At 44.6% G+C, this 26,343-nt stretch overlaps 1 protein-coding gene across 4 annotated transcripts in view; it reads left to right on the forward strand.

The window, feature by feature from the left end:
* Positions 1-411: 411 nt before the first annotated feature.
* Positions 412-26,343, forward strand: part of LMAN2L (lectin, mannose binding 2 like) — a gene marked incomplete at its 5' end in the record, with an annotated part of 29,957 nt that continues 4,025 nt past the window's right edge. The window contains 7 exons of one of the 4 annotated variants that reach the window (XM_084900712.1): positions 423-619; positions 1,727-1,845; positions 5,463-5,580; positions 6,559-6,641; positions 20,956-20,988; positions 21,972-22,133; positions 22,219-22,333. In XM_084900712.1, coding sequence (XP_084756838.1) covers positions 451-619; positions 1,727-1,845; positions 5,463-5,580; positions 6,559-6,641; positions 20,956-20,988; positions 21,972-22,133; positions 22,219-22,333 — 799 coding nt within the window. Of the gene's footprint in view, positions 620-1,726; positions 1,846-2,777; positions 2,812-5,462; positions 5,581-6,558; positions 6,642-20,955; positions 20,989-21,971; positions 22,134-22,218; positions 22,334-26,343 lie in introns of those variants that run through there. The other 3 variants (XM_084900711.1, XM_084900713.1, XM_084900714.1) reach the window with 3 other exon arrangements.

Raw genomic sequence — 26,343 nt, forward strand, 5'->3', positions numbered from 1 at the left:
TGTTTATTTGTCTATTTCTCCTTTCAGTTCTATATCATCCTGATTGATGGTTAGTTCTGCACAGAGGAGAGGGTACTATGGCACAGAGGTTAGAACGTCTGTGTGCAACAGAAAGAAACATCTTATATCTTTAAATCTACTTCAGATCACCAAAGAAACATTTTATCTTTCTAAATTTTCTTTAGCTTGCAGAGAAAAATGGAAATCACTACCAATCCCAGCAGGCCTAGCGGAACTCAGGACAAATGCAAATAAGAGAGTCCAGGCACTTGACCACGCCCCCTTCCTGGGTTGGCAAGGCAACGAATACCAAGCCAGCCAATCAGTGAGATGCTCACCTGCGGGGGCGGAGAATCGATGAGAGCCAATGGGACGCGGGGCAGGTAGTTCTGTGGGCCAATGGCTTGTGAGATGGGGCGGGCTTTTAGTGAAGGGGCAGTAGTGAGAAAGATGGCGGCGACTCTGGGCCCCTCTGGGTGGTGGTGGCGGAGGTGCCGGTGGCGGTGGCCTCTGTCTACTTGGGATGGGTCCAGGGTGTTGCTCCTTCTCCTTTTGTTGGGGTCTGGGCAGACGTTCGAGTACTTGAAGCGGGAACACTCGCTGTCGAAGCCCTACCAGGGTGAGGCGCCCGGGACGCGGTGGTCGTGCATGGGGAGGGCTTGGGGACCTGAGAGCCTCGGTAGCGGCGGGCGGCGACGGGCTTCGTGGCCCGGCCACTGCCAGCGATGGCCAGGGGCCCACGGGGACTCCCGCGGAGTTTGGGAGCTCCGGGTCCGAAGGGCAGGGGTCAGCCTCCCTCCCACGCCCGGCGCCGCACTCGCGCCGGAGGTCCCAGCGGGTCCTCCCTGGGCCGGGGCTCGGCCTGAACGGAAGGGAGGGGAGAGAACTGCGAATGGGGCGACTGATGGAGGGCCACTAGCCAGGAGCCAGCCTCCGGATGGAGTTATGGAGGCACCAGAAGTAAAGCAGGAGGCAGAGCTGGGGCAGAACTTGGCCCAGCGGAAAAAGAAGACAGAAAACACCTGTTCTCCAGTTCGGGAGTCCTGTTGATGGAAGGGGCTGGCAGCTCTGCTCTGTTGGGATTCATAGATTCGTAGGCACAGCTCATCAACCAGAACATTTATGTAGGCTCCAAAGAGGACCAAGTCAGTGCAGTTGGCTTAACTACAAGCCTGTTTCCCCACCGCAGTGTAGGTAGGGGGACAGCAAACAAGCAAACTCCCAGTGGGATAGCACACTCACCACTGCGAAGGGTGATTATTTGTTCACTGATGCACGGTGTGTGTGTGTGTGTGACCATTGTGTGTGTCCCTGCTAATGCTGTGGGTTATAGACACAGCTCTCACTCAGCTATAGTCTGATGTATCTGCTAAAGCCATGCTTGGATTGTTTAAAGAATGTGATTAAGCCCCAGAAGCCTGAGGATCAAGCTCTTTTTTGTTTACTCACAATTAAAAAGGGAAGAATAGATCTGAGCTATGGTTATCCGGGCATAGATAGAGTGTTGGATAAAGGGATAGCTCTGACGTGCTTTGGGGTCTTCACTTAAGAAGGGCTTTGTGAAAAGAAGCTGTAGAGATGGTAAGGGTTTAAGATTTATGAGTGCTAGGTGGGAAATTGACATGGAAGGGGGAAAGAGATGACTGGAGCTTTTGGAGGGCCTTGTGGTGGCTTTCTGAACGGGTTGGTGGTGAAGAGTACGAACAGATCTACTTTCTCCCTGTAGGTGTGGGCACTAGCAGTTCCTCATTGTGGAATCTGATGGGCAACGCCATGGTGATGACGCAGTATGTCCGCCTCACTCCAGATATGCAGAGTAAACAGGGTGCTCTCTGGAACCGGGTGGTAAGAATCTTCCTCCTGTGTTGGTGACCCAAAAAGTCCGCCAGAGGCACATTGGCTTAGTTTTACTGTCTGTCTTCTGTGGTTATTAAAGGTTTTTATTTCAGAGGTTATGATGCCCTTCATAATGAAATCAGATATTTAGAGAAATGCTCTCTATTGCCCTAATTATAGCAAACAGTTCATTTTAAAAAATATATATTTTATTGATTTTTTACAGAGAGGGATAGAGAGTTAGAAACATCAATGAGAGAGAAACATCGATCAGCTGCCTCCTGCACACCCCCTACTGGGGATGTGCCCGCAACCAAGGTACATGCCCTTGACCAGAATTGAACCCGGGACCCTTCAGTCTGCAGGCTGATGCTCTATCCATTGAGCCAAACCGGTTTCGGTGCAACCAATTCATTTTTATTCTGTTGTCTAAAATGTCTTTAATTCAGACTTGAGAGTATGACTTCTTGGAGGTTAATAACTCATGTTTAGTTACTTTGCTTTATAAAGTAAAAGACTGGTCTTTTTAAAAATATATATATTTTATTGATTTTTTACAGAGAGGAAGGAAGAAGGATAGAGTTAGAAACATCAGTGAGAGAGAAACATTGATCAGCTGCCTCCTGCACACCCCCTACTGGGAATGTGCCCGCAACCAAGGTACATGCCCTTGATCGGAATCGAACTTGGGACCCTTCAGTGCGCAGGCTGATGCTCTATCCACCAAGCCAAACCGGCCAGGGCAAGACTGGTCTTTTAAATGTATCAGAAACTTCCTCCTAGTTTCTCCCCCTCCCATGTGAATTCACTTTAAGGAGTCTAATTTTAAGTTTTATTGTCATGTGAAAGCCACTTTGAGCCCTTGGTCATTTTATCTGTCCTTCTCTGGACCTTTTCTAGCTACATTGCCTTCCTTTGAGGGATGGCGGCAAGAAGTGAATGCAGTATTCCTGGTGCGGCTGATTTTGTACAAGTGTAAGATGATGTTTTCTTTTTGGTTTCCAGGGCTTTTTCGAAATCTTTTATGACCGCTTTACTTTTGGGAATGGCCTTGGCATCCTTGAATACTTTTGGGTTCACATAAGCTAAGACCTCACTTTTTCATGTTTTTTTAATCATTAGTTTTAGATAAGTGAACCCCAGAAAAGAGCACTATTTCTCCTCCAGCTCATTTTTATGTGCAGAGAATTCGAAAGGAGCAGAGGGAGAAGAGAAATTTCTACATGAGCCATCTGCAAAAGCTGGCCCCCCCAGGCTGTAGCGCTGAGCTTGTTCCGGACAGTGTATGGTGGTGTGTTCTGGAAGAAGAGTTGAGGGCTGCCAGTTGAAAGACTCGGGTCCCAGATGTAGCTGTATGATACACCACTGTGAGCCCTAGGCGGTTAGTTAACATCTCCGTTTTTAGTTTTTCCATCTGTCAGATGCACTTCATAACACCTATTCTACACGCCCACCAGAATTGTTGTGAGGATAGACATGAAAAAGCTTTGGAAAGCTAAAGTAGTTACAGAAATGTACGTTGTTATGCCCTACATCTGTTTTAAGGTGCATTCATTGATGGAGGTCTGTGGGTTACTAAATTATTCTATCCAGGGTTCAAAACTTTGTTGCTGTCTCTACATAACTCATAGCTTGTTCCTGGACAGTGTATTCTAGTCTCTGGTTTTCCTGCCCTCTTTCAGATTCTCTGCTACCTGTATTTTTAAAAAGATTTTTATTGATTTCAGAGAAGAAGGGAAAGGAAGAGAGAGAGATTGAAACATCAATGATGAGAATCATTGATTGGCTGCTTCCTGCATGCCCCTTTCTGGGGATCAGGCCCGCGAATTGGGGATGTGCCCTGATGGAATCTTGGTTCATAAGCCTATACTAACCTCTGAGCCTCACAGGCCTGTCTACCTGTATTTTTTTTATAACTGGCTATCAGAAAGAACCTTGGAGTTGATTCTGAGTTATGTATTTGGATAGGAAGCATTGGTTTGAGCAGTGGGTTCTCAAGTTTGACTGTCTATTGGAGTCAGTACCTGGATTCCACCCCCAGAGATTCTGGTTTAATTGGAATTGGGTATGGCTTGGGCATTGGGTTTTTCCTTGAAGCCCTCCAGGTGAATCTAATGTGTAGCAGTTTCAGAACCATTGTTAGACATAGTCCTGATCAAAACTGTATAGCGTTGTGCTCCAGGAGGCCAAAGAGAAGTGGCAGACACCTCTTGGCTCAGTATGAACCTCTCGGGCCTTGCCCTCTTCCCAGGGACATCATACCCACCTCTCTGGCTATGGGGCAGCTTTCTGCCACTGAATTTCACTCTTGCCCTGAAATCTAAATGTAACAGCATAAAGATGAGGGTTAGCTGTTGGAGAATTCCTTTCATTTGGAATATGTACTCCTAATACTAACACTTTTGGAAGATTTCCCAAAAATTAAACTGAGAGCCAGAACAGTCTATTTGGAGAGCCACTGGCTGAACCCCATTGGTCTATCTGCTCCTCTCTTCTTTCTTCATGGTGAACTTGAACCAGGAGCCTCTCTAAATCAAATACCCACTCTGGTTTCTATTTGAAAGTGTTTAACTATTTAAAAAAAATCTTTTTATTGCCTTAGAGAGGAAGGGAGAGGGTGAGAGAGGCAGAAACATTAGTGACATTAACGAGAGAAACATCAACATCAATTGGCTACCTTCTACATGTCCCCTATCAGGGATCCAGCCTGAAACCCTGGCATGTGTCCCAGCTGGGAATCGAACTGGCAACCTCTGAGCCACACTGGCCAGGCATGTTTACTATTTAGAGCACTTACCTCCTCCATTTCTCCAAGGTTTGCTACACAATTCAGAAAAAGAAATAGGAGTCACACCTTAAAATTTCCCCCCCAGAGGCTATCCCTCTGGTGAGGTTGGGAGTGGTCTTATTTATGCTTCCTGGCCATGAGCATGAGGTTTGGGGGATTGTAACTTACCCCTTCTCAAGGGAACTCCAGCTTATCCCTCCCTCAGCTTGGCATAGGGCCATGTCCAATTAATTAGCATTGTGTATAGCATCTGCTAATTATTTCTGGAAACCTTTGCCTAATGACTTCATTTTTCTTACTCTTTCACAATGAATGAGGTTTTGACCTTCCTTTAAAGTTTAAGCTACTTACTTGTTTATTTTTAAAATTCTTTATTATTGAAAGCATTGTCTCCTTTCCCCCATTGTAAATGTAAGCTTTTTAGAGCCTTTCTCTCAGAGGGGTGATCTTAACCTGTTGGTGAGTTAATTCAGCCACCTGTACTCTACAGGCTGAGACGCTTTGCTGGATGGTGTATGCCCATAGCAGTCTCACATGGCATTTTGGTGTCTTTCCTAACTTTGGAGTTCTATCCTATTTCTATTGGGAGATGTTGAAGAAAATTTGGAGTTTTATTCACTTTTTGTATTAAATCTCATATACAGTTGAATGGCTCTATTTATTTAATGTTATGACACAAACACTTAGCAAGTCTTAGATTTCAGTTTTAACCTGTAGCCTCGTGTTACATGCATTTATGTTTTCCTAGTCTGTAGACTGCTGCTGAGGGCTTCAGTCGTTTTGCATTTCATACTCCTCATTGATCCCAATGTGTGTGTGTGTTGTTTTCTCACTTCAGCCTTGTTTCCTGAGAGACTGGGAGTTGCAGGTGCACTTCAAAATCCATGGACAAGGGAAGAAGAATCTACATGGGGATGGCTTGGCAATCTGGTACACAAAGGATCGGATGCAGCCAGGTATTGGGACCCTGGATTGCTCTTGTATAGGGTGTCACTGACATGCTTTTCCAAGTGTCCTCTTTTTGAGAAGGGTATGTCCCTACATATCAGCAGTTTCCCCTCTCCCTTGATATCTGTGGATGAAGACTGGCCCTGTCTAATCTCTAGAATGGGGTCTGTGTCCTCAGAAGGAGCTGAACTTGACTCCTCCTGGGCTGATTTCTTACGTATTAGTTCCTTCTTATTTCCCTGTGAACCCACCTGGCCCGTTGACGAGGGGAAAGCACTGGCTCTCTTGAACACTGATGACTGGGTGAACAGATCCTTCTGAGCCTTCACAGTGACCCATTCAGCACTCCTGAGTTGGGAGAAGAATGTCTATTTCCCCCACGTTGTGTGGGAGCCATTGCCCAAAGCAAATGGCAAACTCCACCTCATTGAACCTATCTCCTTTGCAATAAGAAGTCAAACTTGGGGATTTGGATCTCTCTTGGGGCATAGTCATCACCAAGTGTCTGTGAGGCAGAATTCTTTAGGGGCGCCTTAGCAGCCAGTCGGGATCAGGGCGCAGCTAAACAAGGTTGCGGTGGCTTCTCTCTTTCCCCTGCCTTCCTAACAGCTACAGCTGTGTCCTGGGTGCTCGGTACAGGCCATGCACTTTCCTGGGTGCTTTTACATGTTTTCTTTTCTTAACCCTTTGCACTCCGCTGTCCCCTCTCAGGGGACATCGGAATTCTAGCATATCACTCGGATGTCCCCTCTCAGGGGGGACATTGCAGTTTATTAGTGATTACGGGGAATTGAGTTAATTCAACGCACGTTTCCGCCACAAAGTAGCGTCGAGTAGCTGGTAGCCAATGTCCAGAATGGTTCGGAGTGTAAAGGGTTAATTGAGGCCTGAGAGTCATTTGAATTTTACCTTTTCCTCCATCATAGTGAATATTATTCCTTTATCTTGGCTTTATTTCATGTTCATCATCTGTTCTCTTTCTCTAGGGCCTGTGTTTGGAAACATGGACAAATTTGTGGGGCTGGGAGTGTTTGTAGACACCTACCCCAATGAGGAGAAGCAGCAAGAGGTAATGGCAAGTGTCAGAGCTCAGGACAGCCGCATGGACGTTCCTGTCCTCTGCCTCAGGAACGCTGTACAGGAGGGAGCAGAGGGGCTAGGACGTGAGGGGTTCACTTCTACTTTCTTCATCTTTTGAACTTTAGCAGTCAATGGTATTCTTAGGGCTTTTTCTAGAGAGAAAAAGAGCTGTGGACGGGCACAGTCCTGTGGGAATGGCCATCTGAATGGGTGCTGTCTCTTTAGCATTAACAGTGGTCTGTTTTGTCCACATTAGGTGGTTGCTGGAAGTGAGCATGCTTGGCTGGTTGGTGACTTGGCTACTAGGCCAGCACCAGAGCAAGCTGATGCATGTCACTCACCTGGTGACTTCATATGCCACTACCATGACCTCCTGCAGTTTGTTCACCCTTTCCAGCATCTTTTTCTTCTTCCTTTTCTCAGGAAGCTTCTTGTTTTTTGTTAGCAGACCCTAAGGTTTCTGTAGTATTTTCTTAGGCTACCAGCAGGTTGGTACTCACTGCCTGATGGCCCTACCATCAGGTGGTGGGAACATGGTTATGACAGGTTTTTGCTAGGCATCCTGTGGCTAAATAATATTTAGCAGGAAAGGAAGGATTAGGAATGGAAGTAGAATTCACTTTATTTTTACCCCAAAAGTTTATGAAATATTTCAAACTTATAAAAAATTGGAAGAACAGATCATTGTATATTTAACAACCAGATTCAACAGTTTTTAACATTTCCCACAGAGTTCATCTAGAGTAGGGGTGTCGAACTCAATCAGAGAAGGGGCCAAAATCTAAAATCCAGCCTAAATCGCGGGCTGAATGGTTTACTGAACAGTCATAAACTGACAATGTCATAAACTGACAGCGGAGTGCAGTGATGACAGCGCGGTGCGGGCCACATTGCAAGGCCTGGCGGGCTGGATTTGGCCCGCGGGCCTTGTGTTTGACACATGTGATCTAGAGGATGTGGAAAGTGAGACCTGAGTTAGGAGAATAACCTTTTGTTGTGAGTCAATTCAGAGTTGTTTGTGGGCCCCTCTTAACTCCATCATTATCACACCTTGAGCAAGACCAACATGGTCCTTGCACTCAGTAGCGCTGATGTGTGAGAGTCCTGGTGGGGGAACATGGGATGTAAAAGTGAAGCTATAGCAGCAGCATCTAACCTGGGACGGGGGACTTTGGTGGTGGTGGAGGTGGCGGTGGGGAAGACTTTTTCCAGGAAATGACATGTACTTTAAAGTCTGCAAAGTGAGGAACCGATGTTTCATGCTGAGGGAAAAGCACGTGTTAAGGTGATGAAGTGAGAGAAGGGACAGTGAGTGTGAGGGCACAGGGGGATCAGAGAGAGATGAGGCTAGAAAGAGAAACGGGGCCAGCAGCCTTGCCACGTTGCACCATTCCAGGGGCCACCATTCATATTGATTCTTTTGTGTGACACTGTTGTCTCCTGGGCATGTTAACTGGACACTGGGATTGAGCACTGTCTCCTTGGGTGGTTGTGGTTGGTGTTTAGAGCAGCACCAGAGCACGGGTGTGTGACTCATCCACACCGTGCACGCTGTGGGGCCAGCTCTGAAGGGTGGTGTTCCCGTTAAGGAACGACTGTGTTCTAAGGCGGTAAGTGCATTAAAGGATTTTAATGAGGGGCATGTCGTGACTAGGTTTGCCGCTGTGCTTAGGAAATAGTGGTCGGTACAAATGCATTTGAGTAAGAGGCCTGGGCTGCAGGGCCTGACCAGAGTTTTAAACCTGCCTCTCTGTGAATTGTTCAAATTGTCTTAGCTTCCGTTTCACCATGAGGTGTTATTAATTCTGATTTGAGAGGGGATACATGGGTTTATTTTGTAAGGAGAGTAGCCATTAATCAGAAAAATTAGCTGCAGATGGTAAAAAGCAGGACTTCTTTTCTGGCTAGCTGTTATGGTTCTCACTCCAACCGCACATTGGAATTCCCTAGAGAGCATTTAGAATGCTGATGTCCAGGCCCAACCTCAGAGAGTCGCATGCCATTTGTCTTAGGTAAAGTTTAGCCAGCCTTACTTTTCAGAGCTCTCCAGGTGAGTTACATGTACAGCCAGGATTGAGGAGCCCTGGACCACCATCGAGTCCTTGTTTTCTTATTTATTTATTTAACAATTTTAAAAGTAAAATAAAGTTTAAAAAATGAATAAAAGCAAGTTTTTGTTTACTCATGCTTGCATTTTACAGATAGTTTTAATCTTCATCAAATCTCCTTGTAGTCAGTATTATTTTTCCCGTTTTACCAATGAGAAGCTCAAAGAAGGTAAGTGTCTTGCTCAAGATAACAGCCAACATAAGGTGGAGTCACATTTTGAGCACAGGTCCACCTGACTCCCGAGGCTGTGATTTTAGTTCTGGTTGTGACCTCCCAGCCTGTGTTCTGCCGGCTGGATTTCCTTGAGAACGGAGAAAATCCAGCTGTGCAGTGTCAGTACGTAGATCTTCTGCTCCCTGCAGAGAGTATAGGAAGTGCACTCCTACCTCCCAGCAACTGGAACTACCTTAGCCTTGGAGGCTAAGATCAGATGTGTTTTGTTAGCAGCATGGTTTACTATATGGTACAATACGTAAATGTGTCAGCCACTGTTCCATGCATTTTTATATGTATTATTTGCTTATCAAAACAGTACTTTAGGTGTATGTTATTTTTATCCCTACATTATATATACATAAGAAACTAAAGTCCTGAAAGGCTAAAAATAAAAAAAAATAAAAAACCTCAAAAACTTGTTAGTGACACACAGATAATGGGTTTGTGTTTTTAAAAAAAATACATTTTTTTATTTCAGAGAGGAAGAGGGAGAGAAAGATAGAAACATCAATGATGAGAGAGAATTATTGATTGACTGCCTCCTGAATGCCCCATACTGGAGAACAAGCCTGTAACCTGGACATGTGCCCTCACTGGAAATCAAACCTTGAACTCCTGGTTCATAAGTCAATGCTCAACCACTGAGCCACACCAGCCGGGCCAGGTAGTGGGTTTGAAATCAGAGAGCACATCTCATTATTTTGATTTATTATTTTGAGCACATAAGAATAGAGTGACAGATATGGTGCCTTTTAAAAGCTTGCAGATGTCATGTGTAAAGATGTGTCGGATGAGGCGGACAAGGTGGCTGCAAAAGGGGTTTTGAACAATTCATCAAATTCCTTAAGTTGCTGCAGTGAAAATGTTTCTCTGGTTTCTGTTACCTTGTCACCAGAGTACACATGGCCTTGTTGCTCAGCTCACTTCCTACCACATTTGTCCACCAGGAAATACTGGGAAAATGCTAGCAACCATTAATGCACCTGAGAAGGGGTTTAGGCTTGGCTATCTGCATCAGGACAGATTGTCCAAAGTAACAATTTCCTCACCAGCGATATAGGGATTGCAGTTTAGTAAGTAGGTCAAGAGAGTGTGTATTTGGAAGTGCAGGGTACTACCTGTGCCATAGTGAGGTTGGCAGATCATAAATCATTGTTAAAATAACAGCTGAAGAAATATAAAATCTGGATAGATAAAAGATTGAGTTAGTAATTAACAGTAACTCAGCCCTAGCCGGTTCGGCTCAGTGGATAGAGCGTCCGCCTATGGACTGAAGGGTCCTGGGTTCGATTCTAGTCAAGGGCACAGATTGTGGGTTTGATCCCCGGTAGGGAGTGTTCAGGAGGCAGCCGATCAATGATTCCCTCTCATCATTGATGTTTCTATCTCTCCCTTCCTCTTTGAAATCTATAAAAACACATTTTAAAAAAAACAAACAAAACTCACAAAGAAAAGCCCAGGACTAGATGGTTTCACTGATAAATTCTACCAGCCGAGACCGGTTTGGCTCGGTGGATAGAGTGTCAGCCTGCGAACTGAAAGGTCCCGGGTTCCATTCCAGTCAAGGGCATGTACCTTGGTTGCGGGCACATCCCCAGTAGGGGTTGTGCAGGAGGCAGCTGATCGATGATTCTCTCTCATTGAGGTTTCTAATTCTCTACCCCTCTCTCTTCCTTTCTGTAAAAAATCAATAAAATATATTTTTAAAAAATTTCTACCAAACATCTAAAGTAGAATTAATATGGATTTCTTCTCAAACCCTTACAAAATATAAAAGGAAGGGACACTATCAACTCATTCTTTGAGTTGGTATTACCCTGATATTAACACTAGGTTAGGACATCACAAGAAAACTACAGACCAATATCTTTATGAATACAAATGTAAAAATTATCAACAAAATACTAGCAAGCCAAATATATTAATATATTAAATGGATTATACATCATGAATGAATGCATTTATCCTAGAAATTAATGTTTGGTTTAATATCTAAAAATTAATATGCTAGACCATATTAATAGAATAAAGACAAAAAACATTTGATCATAGCAATAGATGTAGAAATAAGTATTTGACATGATATAATACCTTTTTGTGATATAAAAGCACTCAATAAATCAGGAATAGATTGGACTTCCTCAACCTGATAGAGGGCATCTGTGAATGACTAATGTATTTAATTGTAAAAGACTGAAATCTTCCCCCTAAGGTCAGGAACAAGACAAGGATTCTGCATTTGCCATTTGTATTCAACACAATCCTGGATGTTCTAGTCAGGACAGTGAGGTAAGAAAATAAAAATATCAAGATTGGAAAGGTAGAAGTAAAACTTTCTATTAGCAAATGACATTATCGTCTATCTAGAAAATTCTAAAGAATCCACAAACTATTAGAACTAATAAATGAATTCATCAAGGTTGTAGGACACAAGATCAACATACAAAAATCAGTGTATTTCTATATATTTGCATTGAACAATCAGAATATGAAAGTAAGAAATTCCATTTACACTATCATCAAAAAGGAATAAAATACTTAGACATAATTTAACTAGAAACTAAAGGCTTAGAAGTGAATTTTTTAAATATATATATTTTATTGATTTTCCACAGAGAGGAAGGGAGAGAGAGAGAGAGCGCTAGAAAGTCGATGAGGGAGAAACATCGACCAGCTGCCTCCTGCACACCCCCTACTGGGGATGTGCTCGCAACCAATGTACCTGGGACCTTTCAGTCCGCAGACCTACGCTGAGCCAAACCGGTTTTGGCTTAGAAATAAATTTAAGAAAACTTAGACTCTAAAAGCTATGATATATTGTTGAAAAACTTTAAAGATTAAATAAATGGAAAGACATTCTGTGTCATGAATTGGAAAACTTAATACTGTTAAGATGGTGATATGCCCCACATTGATATACAGATTTGATGCATTCCCTGTGTATCAAAAGTTGACAAGCTAAACTTAAAATAAAAAATTCAAGAGACTCAGAATAGGCAAAATAATCTTGATAAAGAAGAGCAAACTTTGGAGGACTCACAATTATTGACAGTATTACAGATGTCCCCCATTACCTCCTTTTTGCCTCCACCCATGAGCAATTGATTTTTGATAAGGGTGCCAATGGGGAAAGAATTATCTTTTCAACAAATGGTACTGGGACAACCGGGTTTCCACAGGGAGAAAAATGAAGTTTTTTCAACCTTACCATGCACAAATTTTAACTCAAAATATACCAAAGAACTAAAAGCTAAAACTATGAAACTCATAGAAGAAAACAAGATTAATTTTTCATGACCTTGGAGTAGGCAATGGTTTCTTAGATACAATATCAAATACAAAAGCCACAAAAGAAAAAAAAAATTAGATAAATTAGAAACTTGTGCTTCAAAGGATACTATCAAGGAAGTGGTAAGACAACCCACAGACTGGAAGAAAATAAATTAAATTATATATCTGATAAGGGACTTGTGATAATTCTTTATATGTTCTAGATACAACTCTAATGAAAATGACAACCCAATTAAAAAATGGCCAAAGCATCTGAATAGATATTGCCCCCAAGAAGATATATAGATTGCCAATAAACACATTTAAAGATGTTCAACATCTGCAGTCATAGGGACATACAGGTGAAAACCACAGCCCTGGTTACTGGGCTCTGTTGAGCATTGTTCCATGTGCCAAAAAGTTGCGGGTTTGATTTCTGGTCAAGGCATATACCCGGTTGTGCGTTTAATCTCCAGTCAGGGTGGGTATGGGAGGCAACCGATTGATGTTTCTCTCACATCGGTGTTTCTCTTTCCCACTCTCCCTCTCTAAAAAAGTCAGTGCAAGCATTGAAACCCACAGATGTCACCTCACACTCACTTGTATGGCTAAAATGGAAAAGACAGATGATAACAAGTGTTAAGGCTGTGGAGTAATTGGAACCCTCATGCACTGCTGGTGGGGATGTAAATGGAGCAGTTGTTTTGGAAAACAGTTGGGCAGGTCTTCAAATGCTTAAACGTAGAGTTCACTTAATCCAGCAATTCTATTCCTAGGTTTATACTTGAGAGAAATGAAAATATATCTACATAAAAAACTTCTACGTAAATGTCATAGTAGCATTATGATCGTAGCCGAAAAATGAATACAACTCAAATAATGAGTGGATAAACAAATATGATGTATCCTTACAATGGAATATCATTCAGCATTAAGAAGTGAAGCACTGATATGTGCTCCAATGTGGATGACCCTTGAAAACATGCTAAGTGAAAGAAGCCAGTCACAAAAGACATATTTTATGATCCCGTATGTACCAACTGTCCAGACAGGTTGATCTGTAGGGCAGAAAGTAGATGAGTAGTTGCCTGAAGCTGAGCTAGGGTGGGAGTGGAGAGAGTGACTGCTAGTGTGCAGAGGGTTTCTTTTTGGGGCAGTGAAATGTTCTAAAATTTGTTGTGGTAATCACAGTCCTAACTCTGAATATACTAAAATTCACTGAATTACAGACTTTAAATAGGTGAATGGTAATATTGTGTGAACTATATCTTCTATTGCTATTTTGTTAAAATGTTGATTCAAGCATGACTTGATCATCAGCATTATGAAATCATCAGCTGACAGTCCTGGTTCCTCATGACAGCCCAGATGCTGAGGAGTTGCAGGGAATTCTGGGAAGGGAGTGTCTTTTTTCAGTTGAAATCAGTATGATGAATAGAGGCCTTCTGGAAGGAGAGCACAGAAGTGCATCCCCTTGCATCCTTGGCCTCATTCTTCCCGGGAGAGATTGGGCCTCCCTCTCAGGTGAGACTGTGGGTGGGAGAGTGGGGAGAAAGCTCAGGGTCCCAGGTCCGGCCAGCTTGGAAGCTGAGTTTGAAACACTCCCCATGTTTTATAACGTGATCATTGTTTTTCCTCCTTTGAAACTGGAAGAAAATTAACAATACTATGTCATCCAGGTTAAAAACACATTCCTTTGCCCTAGCTGGTTTGGCTCAGTGGAGAGAGCATCAGACTGTGGACTGAAGGGTCCCAGGTTCAGTTCCGGTCAAGGGTACATGCCCGGGTTGTGGACTTGATCCCCAGTTGGGGGCATACAGGAAGCAGCCAATCAATGATTCTTATCATTGATATTTCTATCTCTCTCCCTTCCTCTGAAATCAGTGAAAATGTATTTAAAAAAAAAAAATTCCTCTATTTAAAACAAACCCAACAACACATTCCCTTGATGAAGACACCAATCCCTCTTGGTCTCCTGTTGCCGGCAGAAAGAATCTTTACATTATTAAGGGAACTTCATCCTTCTTAAATTCTCTTGTTATCACCCAACATGGATGTGACTTAGGGGTTTTGTTTTGGTCCCAGGTGAGGTAGTGTTTTTCAAGCTACTCCTTTGGAGAGGAGGTGTGAGGAGTTTGGCAAGTTCTGATGTGAGAGGTAGGGAGGCTGTTCATTGCTGAGAGCTGGGTTTGAAGGAAGTAGAAATGCTGGCTTTCTGCTGGAAGTGAGTGAAGGTGAGGAGGAAACAATGTGTGTTTTTGAGACAATGAAAGAGAGGAAGGAGAAAAAAGGCAAGAGCCTGCTCTTAGCTCTGGGTTAGTTCTTTATTTGGGTTTGGACCTTTTTGAGGATATGATGAAAGATGCAGTTACACAGGATTTCACATTCAATTTTAGGAAGTTCATGAATTCCCCAAAGTAGAACTGTAGACAAGATCTTCTCATTAATGAGACCTGTTCACATCCTATATAATAAAAGAGTAATATGCAGATTGATCATCACTCCAACACACAAAATGGCTGCCCCCATGTGGTCAAAGATCCTGCCCCATGTGGACACAAGATGGCTACCACAAGATGGCCTGCAAGGGAGGGTTTTTTGGGGGGATCAGGCCTGCAGGGGAGGGCAGTTAGGGGTGACCAGGCTGGCAGAGGAGGGAAGTTGAGGGCAAACAGGCTGGCAGGGGAGCAGTTAGACATCAATCAGGCTGGCATGGGAGTGGTTTGGGGGTGATCAGGCTGGGAGGCAGAAGCAGTTAGGGGCAATCAGGAGGGCAGGCAGGCGAGCAGTTGGGAGCCAGCAGTCCTGGATTGTGAGAGGGATGTCCCAGATTGGAGAGGGTGCAGGCTGGGCTGAGGGACACATGAATTTTGTGCACAAGGCCTCTAGTACTATCAGAATGATGAGCAGCAGTGAACTGGAGACATGTGCATTAGGCATTGTTCTGAATCTTGGCAATTGTAATTGGGGTAGACAAGTCATGAACTTCAGTGTTCAGTGTTTGGACATACATCAAGTTTAATGCTTTCTGGTTCTAGAGCACTCTATTGAAGTCCTCAAATTACATTATTTTGGTTTGTTCTAGTGGGGTCACAACTAACATAAATGGGATTAAAATCATCCCACGAGTTTAAAAGATCATGGTAATGTTCACAAATGTGAAAGTCTTCCAGGCGGTTAGCTGGCTGGAGTGTCCTCAGTTGAGCTTTAAGACTCGGGGACAGTCCCTAGTATAGCTTGGTAGCAGTTTGGGAGCCTCGGGAGCCGGGGCCTTCTCATGCTGCCCAGTGAAGTGAGAACCTCACTGATGTCACTCTATGTAAGATGGATGTTGCTGAGTTATCCTGTCACCTTTGTACCAGATTCCTGCATAAAGTGTTAGTTGGATGAAGATTACTGTAGGAGCAGTGACTTACAAAATTTTCTAAGCCTGAAAAATGGCTTCCGTGTGTTCCACCAGAGTCCAAAGGGAGGGTCAGACGGAGGAGTGAAGGGAGATGCTGCAGAAGGGGCATTTGTTTGTTCTTTTTATATTAAAGCTCATTATAGAAAAATCAGAAAAGGCTAAAACAAAACATGCAAACAACTTTTTAAAAGCAAAACATTGCATCACATGAACATACCATTTAAAAAATTTTTCATTTTAAGGTTTTTAGTTACATAGAAAAATTGAGAAGATGGCAAATACTAGATCCAGACTAATCTTTTAAAAATTTGACATAGTTTCAGACTTATAGATAAATTATAAAGAATTCAGGGTGCTCTTTACGCAGATTCCCAGAATGTTAATGTCTTATTACATTTGCTTTGCCTTTTTTGTTGTTGTTAATCCTCACCAAAGGATATTTTTTCCATTGAGAGAGGATGGAAGGGAGGGAGGGAGAGGAACATTAATTGGTTGCCTCCTGCATGCACCCTGACTGGGGCTGGGAGAGCAAACCTACAATCCAGCTACCTGCCCTTGACCAGGAATCAAACCCAAGACCCTTCCATTCACAGGCTGATGCTCTAACCACTGACTCATCCTGGCAGAGCACTTTGCCTTTTTTTTTTTTTACCTTTGTGTGTGTGTGTGTGTCTGTATCTGTGTCTGTCTGTCTGTCTGTCTGTGTATATTTTCCTGAGCTAAGGAGCAAATTGCCTTTCTTTAAGATGTTCCCTTTATTCTAAATACTTCACTTGTTTTTCCTAAACACAAGGAATTCTCTTACATAACCACAGCACAGTGATCAAAATCAGGCACTTAATATTGATATCAATACTACTGTCTAATTTACTGACCTTATTCAGTTTCACCAGTTGTCAGGTCTGCCCTTCATGGCGAAAGAAAAGCCGATGCCGTGGTGCATTCAGCTGTGTGTCCTTCCTTCCACCTGGGAGCGTCCCCAGTGTTTCTTCGTGTTTCAGGGGGAGATCTAGCGTTTTGTTTTGTATCTCACAGGAGATACTAAGCGTTTCTCCATGTTGGTAGATATTGAGAGCCATGTAGCTCTCACTGAGTGACTGAGCCAGGACTCTGGGCTCCGGCTGCCTGTTTCAATCCTGCTTTCACTCCTCAATTCCTGTGTTCGAGCTCTTTTTTAAATCCTCAGCCGAGGATATGCTTCTTGATTTTAGAGAGAGGAAATGAGAGAGATGGGGGGGGGGGGGATAGCGCGAGCGATAAGAAAACATTGGTTGGTTGCTGCTTGTATGCAACCCGACCAGGATCGAACCCACAATCTAGGTATGTGCCCTGACTGGGAATCAGATTCACAACCTTTTGGGGTATGGGATGATGCTCCGACCAGCTGAGCCACACGGGCCAAGGCTAAGCCTATAAAAAAAGTTGTGTCCTCTTCAACAAGGTTTCTTCCCTGTGAATGGGAATGCCAGTGCTATCACCGAACGGGTTGTGATAATCAGAGGAATGCGATGTGCTCGTTACTGACACAGTCCTGGCCCAGAGGAAGCCCTCAGAAAGCGCCAGCTGGTCTCCCCACTAGCTGACACTCACAAGGGCCACCCTGCAGGGTCTGCGCAGTAGCCCTGTGGCTCCGTTCTCTCCCACCCTGTGTTTCATCTCTGTCTGGGTTCAGGGAGCAAACTCGGCCACCTTACTCAGCTGCAGGATGGCTTAGTTGGAAAAACTGCCCTAAAGAGTGGCTCCCAAGTTCATGAGCTCCTGTCGGTTGGAGACAGTTTCATGGTCTAAGAGTAAGAGCAGTGAGGTGACTTTTAATAGATGCTAAATGTTTATTATGACTTTACATATTTCTATCTTTGACATTAAAATGTTCTTTTAAAAATATTTATGAAAAAGTGATGTTTATAAAGATGGTTGTCTTGTCATTGTGTTTTAAGGTATTAGTAGGTCAGAAAACCACAAGGTAAACCTGTTAACCTCCAAAATATTTTTGGAGATTTTATTGGTCCATGACAAGCCAGTGGTCTGGGAGTTACTGCCCTAAACGATGTGTTTAGCATTGTGGGTATAGATGAGAACCGGTAAACAATGTTTCTACCTGGAATTCATTCATTTAGTCATGGATCGAATGAAGTTTATTATTTATTGACTTCCTCCTGAATGCCGGACACTGTACCAGATGCTTTCCACGTCTCATTTCGTCTTCATCATCACCCTGTGTGCCGTGTGTTCTCCCTGCTTCCAGCAGCAGAGGGTCTCCGCTGGCGGAGTGGTGTGGTCGCAGTGAGAACAGCTCTCCCTGCCGATAGGCCAGGTCTGCTCTGTTCTGTTCCGGGGTTCACAGCTCGTGTGCTTCACAGCTCGTGTGCTTCGGGTCTGGGAGTTTTAGCACAGGGTTCGAAACCCACAAGTCCACAGGTCTCCTTTCAATCACGATATGTTGAAGGTACAATTATGTGTAGGTGCCCTTTTTTAAAAAGCAGCCTTGCAGTACAAAAACGTGAAAGCATTTCTCCACCCTCCAGACGGCGATTTACACACTAGGCAGGAGTTCCTCATTTTTGGTGACTCTTCAATTATGATTGAAACTGCCACCTTTGCCCAAGTCATTGTAATTCTCCAGCCTCTGGTCCCAGTGGGTCCCCAAGAGACACTTTCCGGACTCCTAACTGGGCATGGAAAGTAAGGTGCATTTAAATACTCACTCATGTGAGGGCACAGTCAGAGGCCATGAGTGACTGGAGGAGACAGGTCAGCTCGAAAGCTGTGGGGCTGTGTCCAGTGCAGTGTTTCTTAAATTTGGCTGTACATTGTAGCTATCTGTGTTGCTTTTAAAAAAATAATAAGCCTGTCCCCTACTCTAGACCTGCTGAGGCGACTGTAACTGAGGAACATGTAGGTGCCGCTTAAAGCTCCCTCAGTCGCCTCTGTTGGGATATTGGGTGCCTCACCAGCCTGGGACCAATGAGCCCCCTTCAGGTGGAGGACGGTTCTAGGCAGTCAGGAGTTGGTAAATGAAGCAAGCCTTAGGATCATCGAGCCCCTAGGGCATTGTTCCTCCCTTCCTTTCCCTAACTGTTCACTTAGGACTTTCTTACCAAGCCCATTCTGTAAAGTGTTTGGTGACGTACTCACAAATCTGTTGTTCTAGAGCGGCGATTTCCAGCCTTTTTCATCTCATAGCACATAAACGAATTACTGAAATTCTGCAGCACACCAAAAAAATATACTTTTTGCCAATCTGACCAAAAAATCAGAAGGCATAATTTAAAAATATGTAAATATGTATTTTTAAAAAACATTTTTTATTGACTTAAGAGAGGAAGGGAGAGGGAGAAAGAGAGAAATATCAATGATGAGAGAGAATCATTGATCGGCTGCTCTTGCATGCCTCCTACTGGGGATCGAGCCCGAAACTTGGGTGTGTGCCCTTGATTGGAATCAAACCCAGGACCCTTCAGTCTGCAGGCTAATGGTCTATCTATTGAGCCAAAACAGCTAGGGGGGGGAAAAAGTATTTTTATTAATTTCAGAGAGGAAAGGAGGGGGGGAGAGAGAGAAACATCAATGATGAGAGAGAATCATTGATTGTTTGCTTCCTGCATGCCCCATACGGGATCAAGCTCACAACCTGGGCATGTGCCCTGACCAGGAATTGAACCATGACCTCCTGTTCATAGGTCTATGCTCAATAACTGAGCCACATTGGCCAGGCCAGAAGGTATAATTTTGATTCATTTGCACCGGACAACTATTGCTGTGTAGCTGTTGTCTTTTAAAAAAAATATATTTTTATTGATTTCAGAGAGGAGGGGAGAGGGAGAGGGAGATAGAAACATCAATGATGAGAGAGAATCATTGACTGGCTGCCTTCTGAACATCCCTACTGGGGGTCAAATCCGCAAACCAGGCATGTGCCCTTGACTGGAATTGAACCCAGGACCCTTCACTCCACAGGCCGATGCTCTATCCACTGAGCCAAACCAACTAGGTTTATTGTCATTTTTTTATTTGACAGTCTAAGGGAAAAGAGATCAATGTCCCTGACTAAATACTCAGGTATTGCATATTTTAAAAATCTTTGTGGCACACGGTTGAAAATCTCTGTTCTAGATGACAGTGGTAGAAGAGTACCTTTGGCAGTTTATCGTCGCAGATTCATTTCCTCTCCTGTTGTAGTCCTGTACAATTTCACAGTTGGGAGCTGCTCTGAGGCCCACCCTAAACTCCTTACAGTGGGATCTGGCTCCTGCCCAGTCCTTATTAGCTGAGTTTCAAACACCTGTGTCTTCTAGTCCACAGATATGCCAAACTCATGCTGCTTTGGGGACTGCCTCTAACTACCTGGCTCTCAGCTGTTGTCTCCTTATTGGTCTCTATTGGATCACCTCTTCTGTTCTCATCACAGTATTTATCACAGTCTGAAATTTTATTTACTTAGAATTTGTCTCTTCCACTTTATTGTCGGCTCCATGAGAGCAGGTACTGTCTGTGTTGTTTCCCATTGAACCTAAAGCATCTGGAACAGTGCTGGCTGGTCACAGGTCTCAGGAAGCATCAGGAAGGAACGCTTTGTGCTCTACACCCTTCCACGCCCTTTTCGCAGGGTGGGGCTGAACCGAGCCAGTGTGGGTATCTCTTGTTGCTAGCACTGGAGCAAAACTATCCTTGAACCACCTGCCATGTTTCAACACTGCCACGGAGCTTTGCTTTGCCCACATGTTATAGGTTATATGTTTGGAAATATATGTCCACAGGCTCAATTAGAGGGTAAATGATCCGTTTGGATTCATGTTCATTTCACAGCCTCTCACGTGCTGGGCTTTTTGTCTTCTGGGCACTAGCTATATCCTGAGATCCTGGGCAGTAAACAGCATCTTGAATTTGGAAGAACCTAGCGATGTCTCTCTCCTTGCCATAGAAACACTGCAGTCTGGGCACCTGGCTCTCAGAGACATGGGTGGGGCCTGCTTGGGTGGTGTAGTGCTGTGTGTTTTTAAAGCTTCTGTAAGCTTCAGGACCTGAGAGAGGTCCTCGCAGAGGACTTCTTTGCAGTCCTGGTCATAGTAACACCTCCTCTCCTCATAATGTACAAGCACCTGTGCATATAGTTTTGCCTATAATTTTGAGAGGCACAAGGACTTGAGTGCCCTCCATGGACGCTAAATTTCTGTTTAGGGATTGAGACTGATTTGTTCACCCACCTCTGCTGGGTCTTGGCTCTCCGATGGCTGTTTCTTTCTGACTTGGTCTCCTGTCTTCTGTGCCCTCTCTTGTTTTCAAACCTGTTGGACCCTCTCAGGCCCAGAAGAGGCGATATTCTCCAGGAATCCAGGTATTCAGTTCTTGACCCACCATGGCCATCCTTTCTTCCCTGTGTGCTCATCCAACATTAGCTACTGTTTAGAATCCATGTGGCTCTCAAGAGTCACCAGTCTCTGATTGTGAGTGCATCTTCACCTTGCATGCTGATATTGGGGACAGTGTGGAACTCACCAAGTGGCATGTGTCATGTGATCTCTCCTTCCACCTGCACTGCCCAGCACTGGGCTTGCTCTGAATTTCTAAGGAAGATGTGCTTCTATAATTTTGTTGAAGGTAGAGGGCCTCTGAAGTAGGGTGGGAAAGTGGGTGGGATCTGGGAGAACTTTGCTCTGTGTGTTATTGGGAGAAGTTGTGGCTGAAGCTTAACGGGGCTGGAAGGTGTTTTGGCTAAAACAGTCATGTTGGCTGGAGAACACCATCCAGCAGCCTGATTCTTTTTGAGTCCTGGTCCATTTGGCATCAGTGCTTATAGGATTTTAGAATTTGAAAGGAACTATCCTGAATGGAAAGATTTTCCTCATCAAAAGGTATTTTCAGGATACCTGTTGTGTGCAAAACACTCAGAGAGTGGTGGGTTAAGGGGAAAATATGCTAATGTGGAGACATGCGAAAAAGCATAACAAATTATTTTTTCTTAAAGGAGTTTACATGGCAGTTGGGTAGATAGGTACGTAAACACAAAAAGCCACTAGTGTGGGGCAAAAGAACAGTGCAAAATGGTGTTCTCGGGGAGGAGGTTAGAGCCTTAGAGGGACCAAGTCGGGACCTGTCCAGGCTTTTGCAAGGAGGATCCCTGGAGCCAAGGCCAGAGTTAGTCGCTTCCTGGGCCACATCACTGGAGTGTGGGTTCTAGCAGGTGGTTAGTGATGAGGCTGGGCTATTGTCCGGTCGCTGTATGTGCTCAGCTTGTATATGCAGTTCTTGTTGCTCTTTGCACAGGCTCCTAAGAGTCCTTCCTCATTGTCCTCTGCTTTTCCTTCCCTGCCTTCCCAGCGGGTGTTCCCCTACATCTCCGCCATGGTGAACAATGGCTCCCTCAGCTATGATCATGAGCGGGATGGGCGGCCAACAGAGCTGGGGGGCTGTACGGCCATTGTCCGCAATCTCCAGCATGACACTTTCCTTGTGATTCGCTATGTCAAGAGGCATTTGACGGTGAGTTGGCACCAGTTGGCAGTATGGGCCGTCTGGCTCCTGCTCCCGGGGCCTGGTCCTGATTCCTCTCTTCTTTTTATTCTAGATAATGTTGGACATTGATGGCAAGCATGAGTGGAGGGACTGCATTGAGGTGCCCGGGGTCCGCCTGCCCCGGGGCTACTACTTTGGCACCTCCTCCGTCACCGGGGATCTCTCAGGTACGCCCACTGCACTGCTCATTTGCCCTGACTGAGGTCATGTCTCAGTGGCCAGGCCGCGGTGAAGCTTCTGGAGGCAAGATCCAGACAAGCAGTGGAAGATTCTGGAAGTGCTTATCTTCCTGCATTCTCTTACCCAGATTCCTTAAGACCCCAGGTCTAGGCTGGCCTTGGACAGCTGTCCTAGGAGATGGTTGGAGCTACAAGAAAGTAGTGTTTGCCTGTCCTAGGAGCCCGCTCTCCAGCTGTGTTTTGAGCTCTGTACTTTTCTGACTCTGATACCACCTTTCTAGTCCGCTTCCTCCCTCCCACTCCTAATGTACTTAGTTCCCCTTCTCTGAACAAGGCTTCTCCGTGACTCTGCCGTCCCCCTTGACTCTGCCATCCCCCCAGGCCCTGTTTTGTGCTCAGACTTCTGGGTTTCATGTGTAGAGATGCTCCCATTTCCAGCCATTCTGCTCTGAACACACTGACCTGGACCCATGTCTCGACCGTGCATTAGCACTCTCCTAGTGAGAGTGACTCTGTGTCCCTGCCTACATGACACTCTGTTCTCAGTCCTGGCTCTGCGTCCTCACGTCAGCTCTTTTGACCATGTGCCCCGAAGGTCTGTGCCACTGATAGTACCCTCTGCTTTTCTTTCCTGTCTCCTCCGACTTCCTTTCTCCTTGTCCCATTTGTTCTCCCCTGGCTCCAGTCCCAATCATAACGTCATTTGAAAAGGGGTAAAGAACCAAACTCTTGGGATTTTTTGAAATAATTTATTATGAATAAAGCTAATAGAAAAGGGAAACACCCATCTGAAATGGGCAACAGCTGCTTGGTTCCAGCATCATGGCCAAGAGCAAATGTGGGCCCAGTGTGGCCATGCTGTCAGTTTTTCAAGAGAAGCTGGGAATCTGGATTTTTAAAATGAAATATTTTTTAAATCATAGTTTTGTGTGTGTGTGTTTTTTTTAAATTTAAATCATGGTTTTTTTTTTAAAAAGTCAACTTTATTGAGATGTGCTTTCCATACAACAGAAGTACATAGTTGGAAGAGTTTGCTTTTATTATTGATTTCAAAGAGGAAGGAGAGGGAGAGAGAGATAGAAACATCAATGATGAGAGAGAATCATTGACTGCCACCTGCCCCCCCCCCCCCCCCCCACTGGGGATTGAGCTTGCAACCTGGGCATATTCCCTGACCGGGAATCGAACCGGTAACCTCTTGGATCCTGAGTCGATGCTCAACTGCTGAGCTATACCTGGCTGGGCAAGAGGTTGTTTTGTTTTGTTTTTCTTGTTTTTTTAAAATAAATCTTTATTGTTCATATTATTACAAATGTTCCTCCCCCCCCCCCCCACCCCCCATTGCTCCCTTCCACCAGGTTCCCATTCCACCCTCTGCCCTTTCCCCACCCCCCATTGTCCTCATCCATAGGTGCACAGTTTTTGTTCAGGCTCTTCCCGCAACCCCACTCCTCTTTTCCCCAAAAATCATCAGTTCACTCCCCTTCCATACCTCTGATTCTATTATATTCACCAGTTAATATTGTTCATCAGGTTTTTTAATTCCCTTGGCTTTTAGTTTCACTTGTTGATAGTTACGTATTTGTTGATCATAATTTTTATCTATATCTTCTTCCTCTTCCTAAAGAACCCCTTTCAGCAATTCATATAATTGTGGTTTGGCGGTGATGAACTCTTTTAGCTTTTTTAAATTTGTGAATCTCCTTATCCTGCCTTCGATTCTGAGTGATAGCTTTGCTGGGTAGAGTATTTTTGGCTGTAGGTTCTTGCTATTCATCACCTTGAATATTGCTCGCCATTCCCATCTGGCCTACATGGTTTCTGTTGAGAAATCAGCTGACAATCGTATGGGTACCCCTTTATAGGTAACTACCTGCTTTGCTCTTGCTGCTTTTAATATTCTCTCTTTGTCTTTTGCTCTTGGAATTCTAATTATGATGTGTCTTGGTGTGGTCCTCTTTGGATTCCTTTTGTTTGGGGTTCTGTGCACTTCCTAGACTTGTAAGTCTATTTCTTTCCCCATGTGGGGGAAGTTTTCTGTCACTATTTCTTTCAGTATGTTTTCGATATCTTGCTCTCTCTCTTCTTCTGGGACCCCTATAATTCTGATGTTGGTTCGTTTGAAATTGTCCCAAAGGTTTCTTACACTATCTTCAACTTTCTGGATTCTCTTATCTTCTTGCTTCTGTGGAGGAGTGTCCTCTGGCTCTTTGTGTTCCAAATCTTTGACTTGATTCTTGTGATCTTCCATTCTGTTTTTAGGACTTTGTATAATATTTCTTATTTCAGACAATGTATTCTTTATTTCTAGTTGATCCCTTTTCATATCCTCATAGGTCTTGTTTATTTTATCGGCCTTTTCTAGGAAACTCTTGAAAAACCATATAAGTGTGGTTTTGAACTCTATATCCAGTCGCTTCTTGTCCTCCATTTCTTTTGTTTGTGATCTGTTTCCTTGTCTCGGCATTTTCGCAGCTTCCCTGAGTTGGTAGGGTGGCTTTGTGTGCTAAGGTGTCCTATATGGTTGAGTGGGTCAGCCTCCCAGTTACCTGAGGTGGACAGTCTTGGTGTAGCCCTTTGTGGGCTGTGTGTGCAGTCTAGTTGTTAAGCCTTGCTTGTTATTGGTATCACTGGGAAGCGTTGATCTCCAAGCCAATTGGCTATGAGGATCAGAAGTGTCTCAGCTCAGCTAGGAGAGTTTCTGTATTCCGCTTGGATGGGGTGGAGTCTCGGGGTGGCACAGCCAAGCTTTGGTGAATCCCGAAGATTGGTTGCAGGCACACGCACCTCTTTGGTATAGGTGCATACAAGCTTTGGATTCCTGTCTGCCTCTCCCTTGCAGAGTCCTATTCGAGCCAAATGAGAAAGCTAGCCACTGGAAGGGCTTCTGTGCTCCGCTTGGATGGGGCGGAGTCTCGGGGTGGTGCAGACGAGCTTTAGTCAGCCCCTCCCTATGAGGGTCTGGTTTCTGAGTCCCGCAGTAATGGCCGCTGGCTTCACACACCTCCGAGAGATCTCCGCCCACTGCCTGACAGTCTGGCCTCTCCCTGTCTGGGATTGTCTATCAGAGCAATAGGGTGGTTCTGTTTTCCTCCTGCACAAGAAAGCCAGCCGCACATTAGCTGTCCGCCCTCTCTGCGTGCAGGGAGTAAGCCAGCAGCGAACTCGGCCCGCCCTCTCCGTGCTCCGCAAGCAAGCTGGAAGCGAAGTCTGGCGGCTGCCTTTTCGCGTGCACAGTTCACCGCACCTTCACAGTTCCTGAGGTTCAGTGTGCCTTCTCTCTCCTTCCCAGATGGTAGAGCCTCCTCTCAGTCAGCCATCCGGCGCTTCAGGGAGATGTTTCCCCTGTTTTCCAGTTCTAAATTCAAATTTGTTGTGGTAGGCTGCATTCAGCTGTCTACCCTATGCCGCCATCTTGGTTTCTCCGGGGCAAGAGTTTTGACAAATATTTACACCTGTGTCATGACCTCCATAGTCAAGACAGAGTGTTTCCGTCATTGCTAGAAGTCCCGGTGCCCCTTCGCAGCACTCCGCCCTCACCTGCTCTGCCCTGGCAGCCAAGTGCTGAGTACTGTGCAGGAGGCTGAGGCTGTGGGCCCAGGCACAGAGGCACAAGCTTTAGATCTTTGCTAGGTAATCTTGGTATGTATTTCAAGTTGAAATGTCTTCTTTGCATTTTCCTTTAAGTTTACATGTTTCTAGAACCTGTCAGTTAACTTCCTGGTACGATTTTCAATGGGAGGTTGTCAGAAATGACCAAAGAGAATTCAGTCATTTTTTGTTTACCCTAAGGAATCCTTTGCTCTAGGGTTTTGGTGGTAATACCTAGGTTAGTGAGTCTGTTCTCTGCCCGTAGAATGTCCCTGAATAGAAATTCTTTCTCTTAAGGTCTTTTTTGTTGACACCTTACTGTTAGGCATTGGGTTTTGAAATGGCTGAGAAAGTGAGGTACACTCTAGCCGTCCCAGTCATTGGTGTCCCACATTGTGAGGAGCAGT

Source organism: Pipistrellus hanaki (genome assembly GCF_964339955.1).
Source record: "Pipistrellus hanaki genome assembly, chromosome: 12".
NCBI lineage: Eukaryota > Metazoa > Chordata > Mammalia > Chiroptera > Vespertilionidae > Pipistrellus > Pipistrellus hanaki.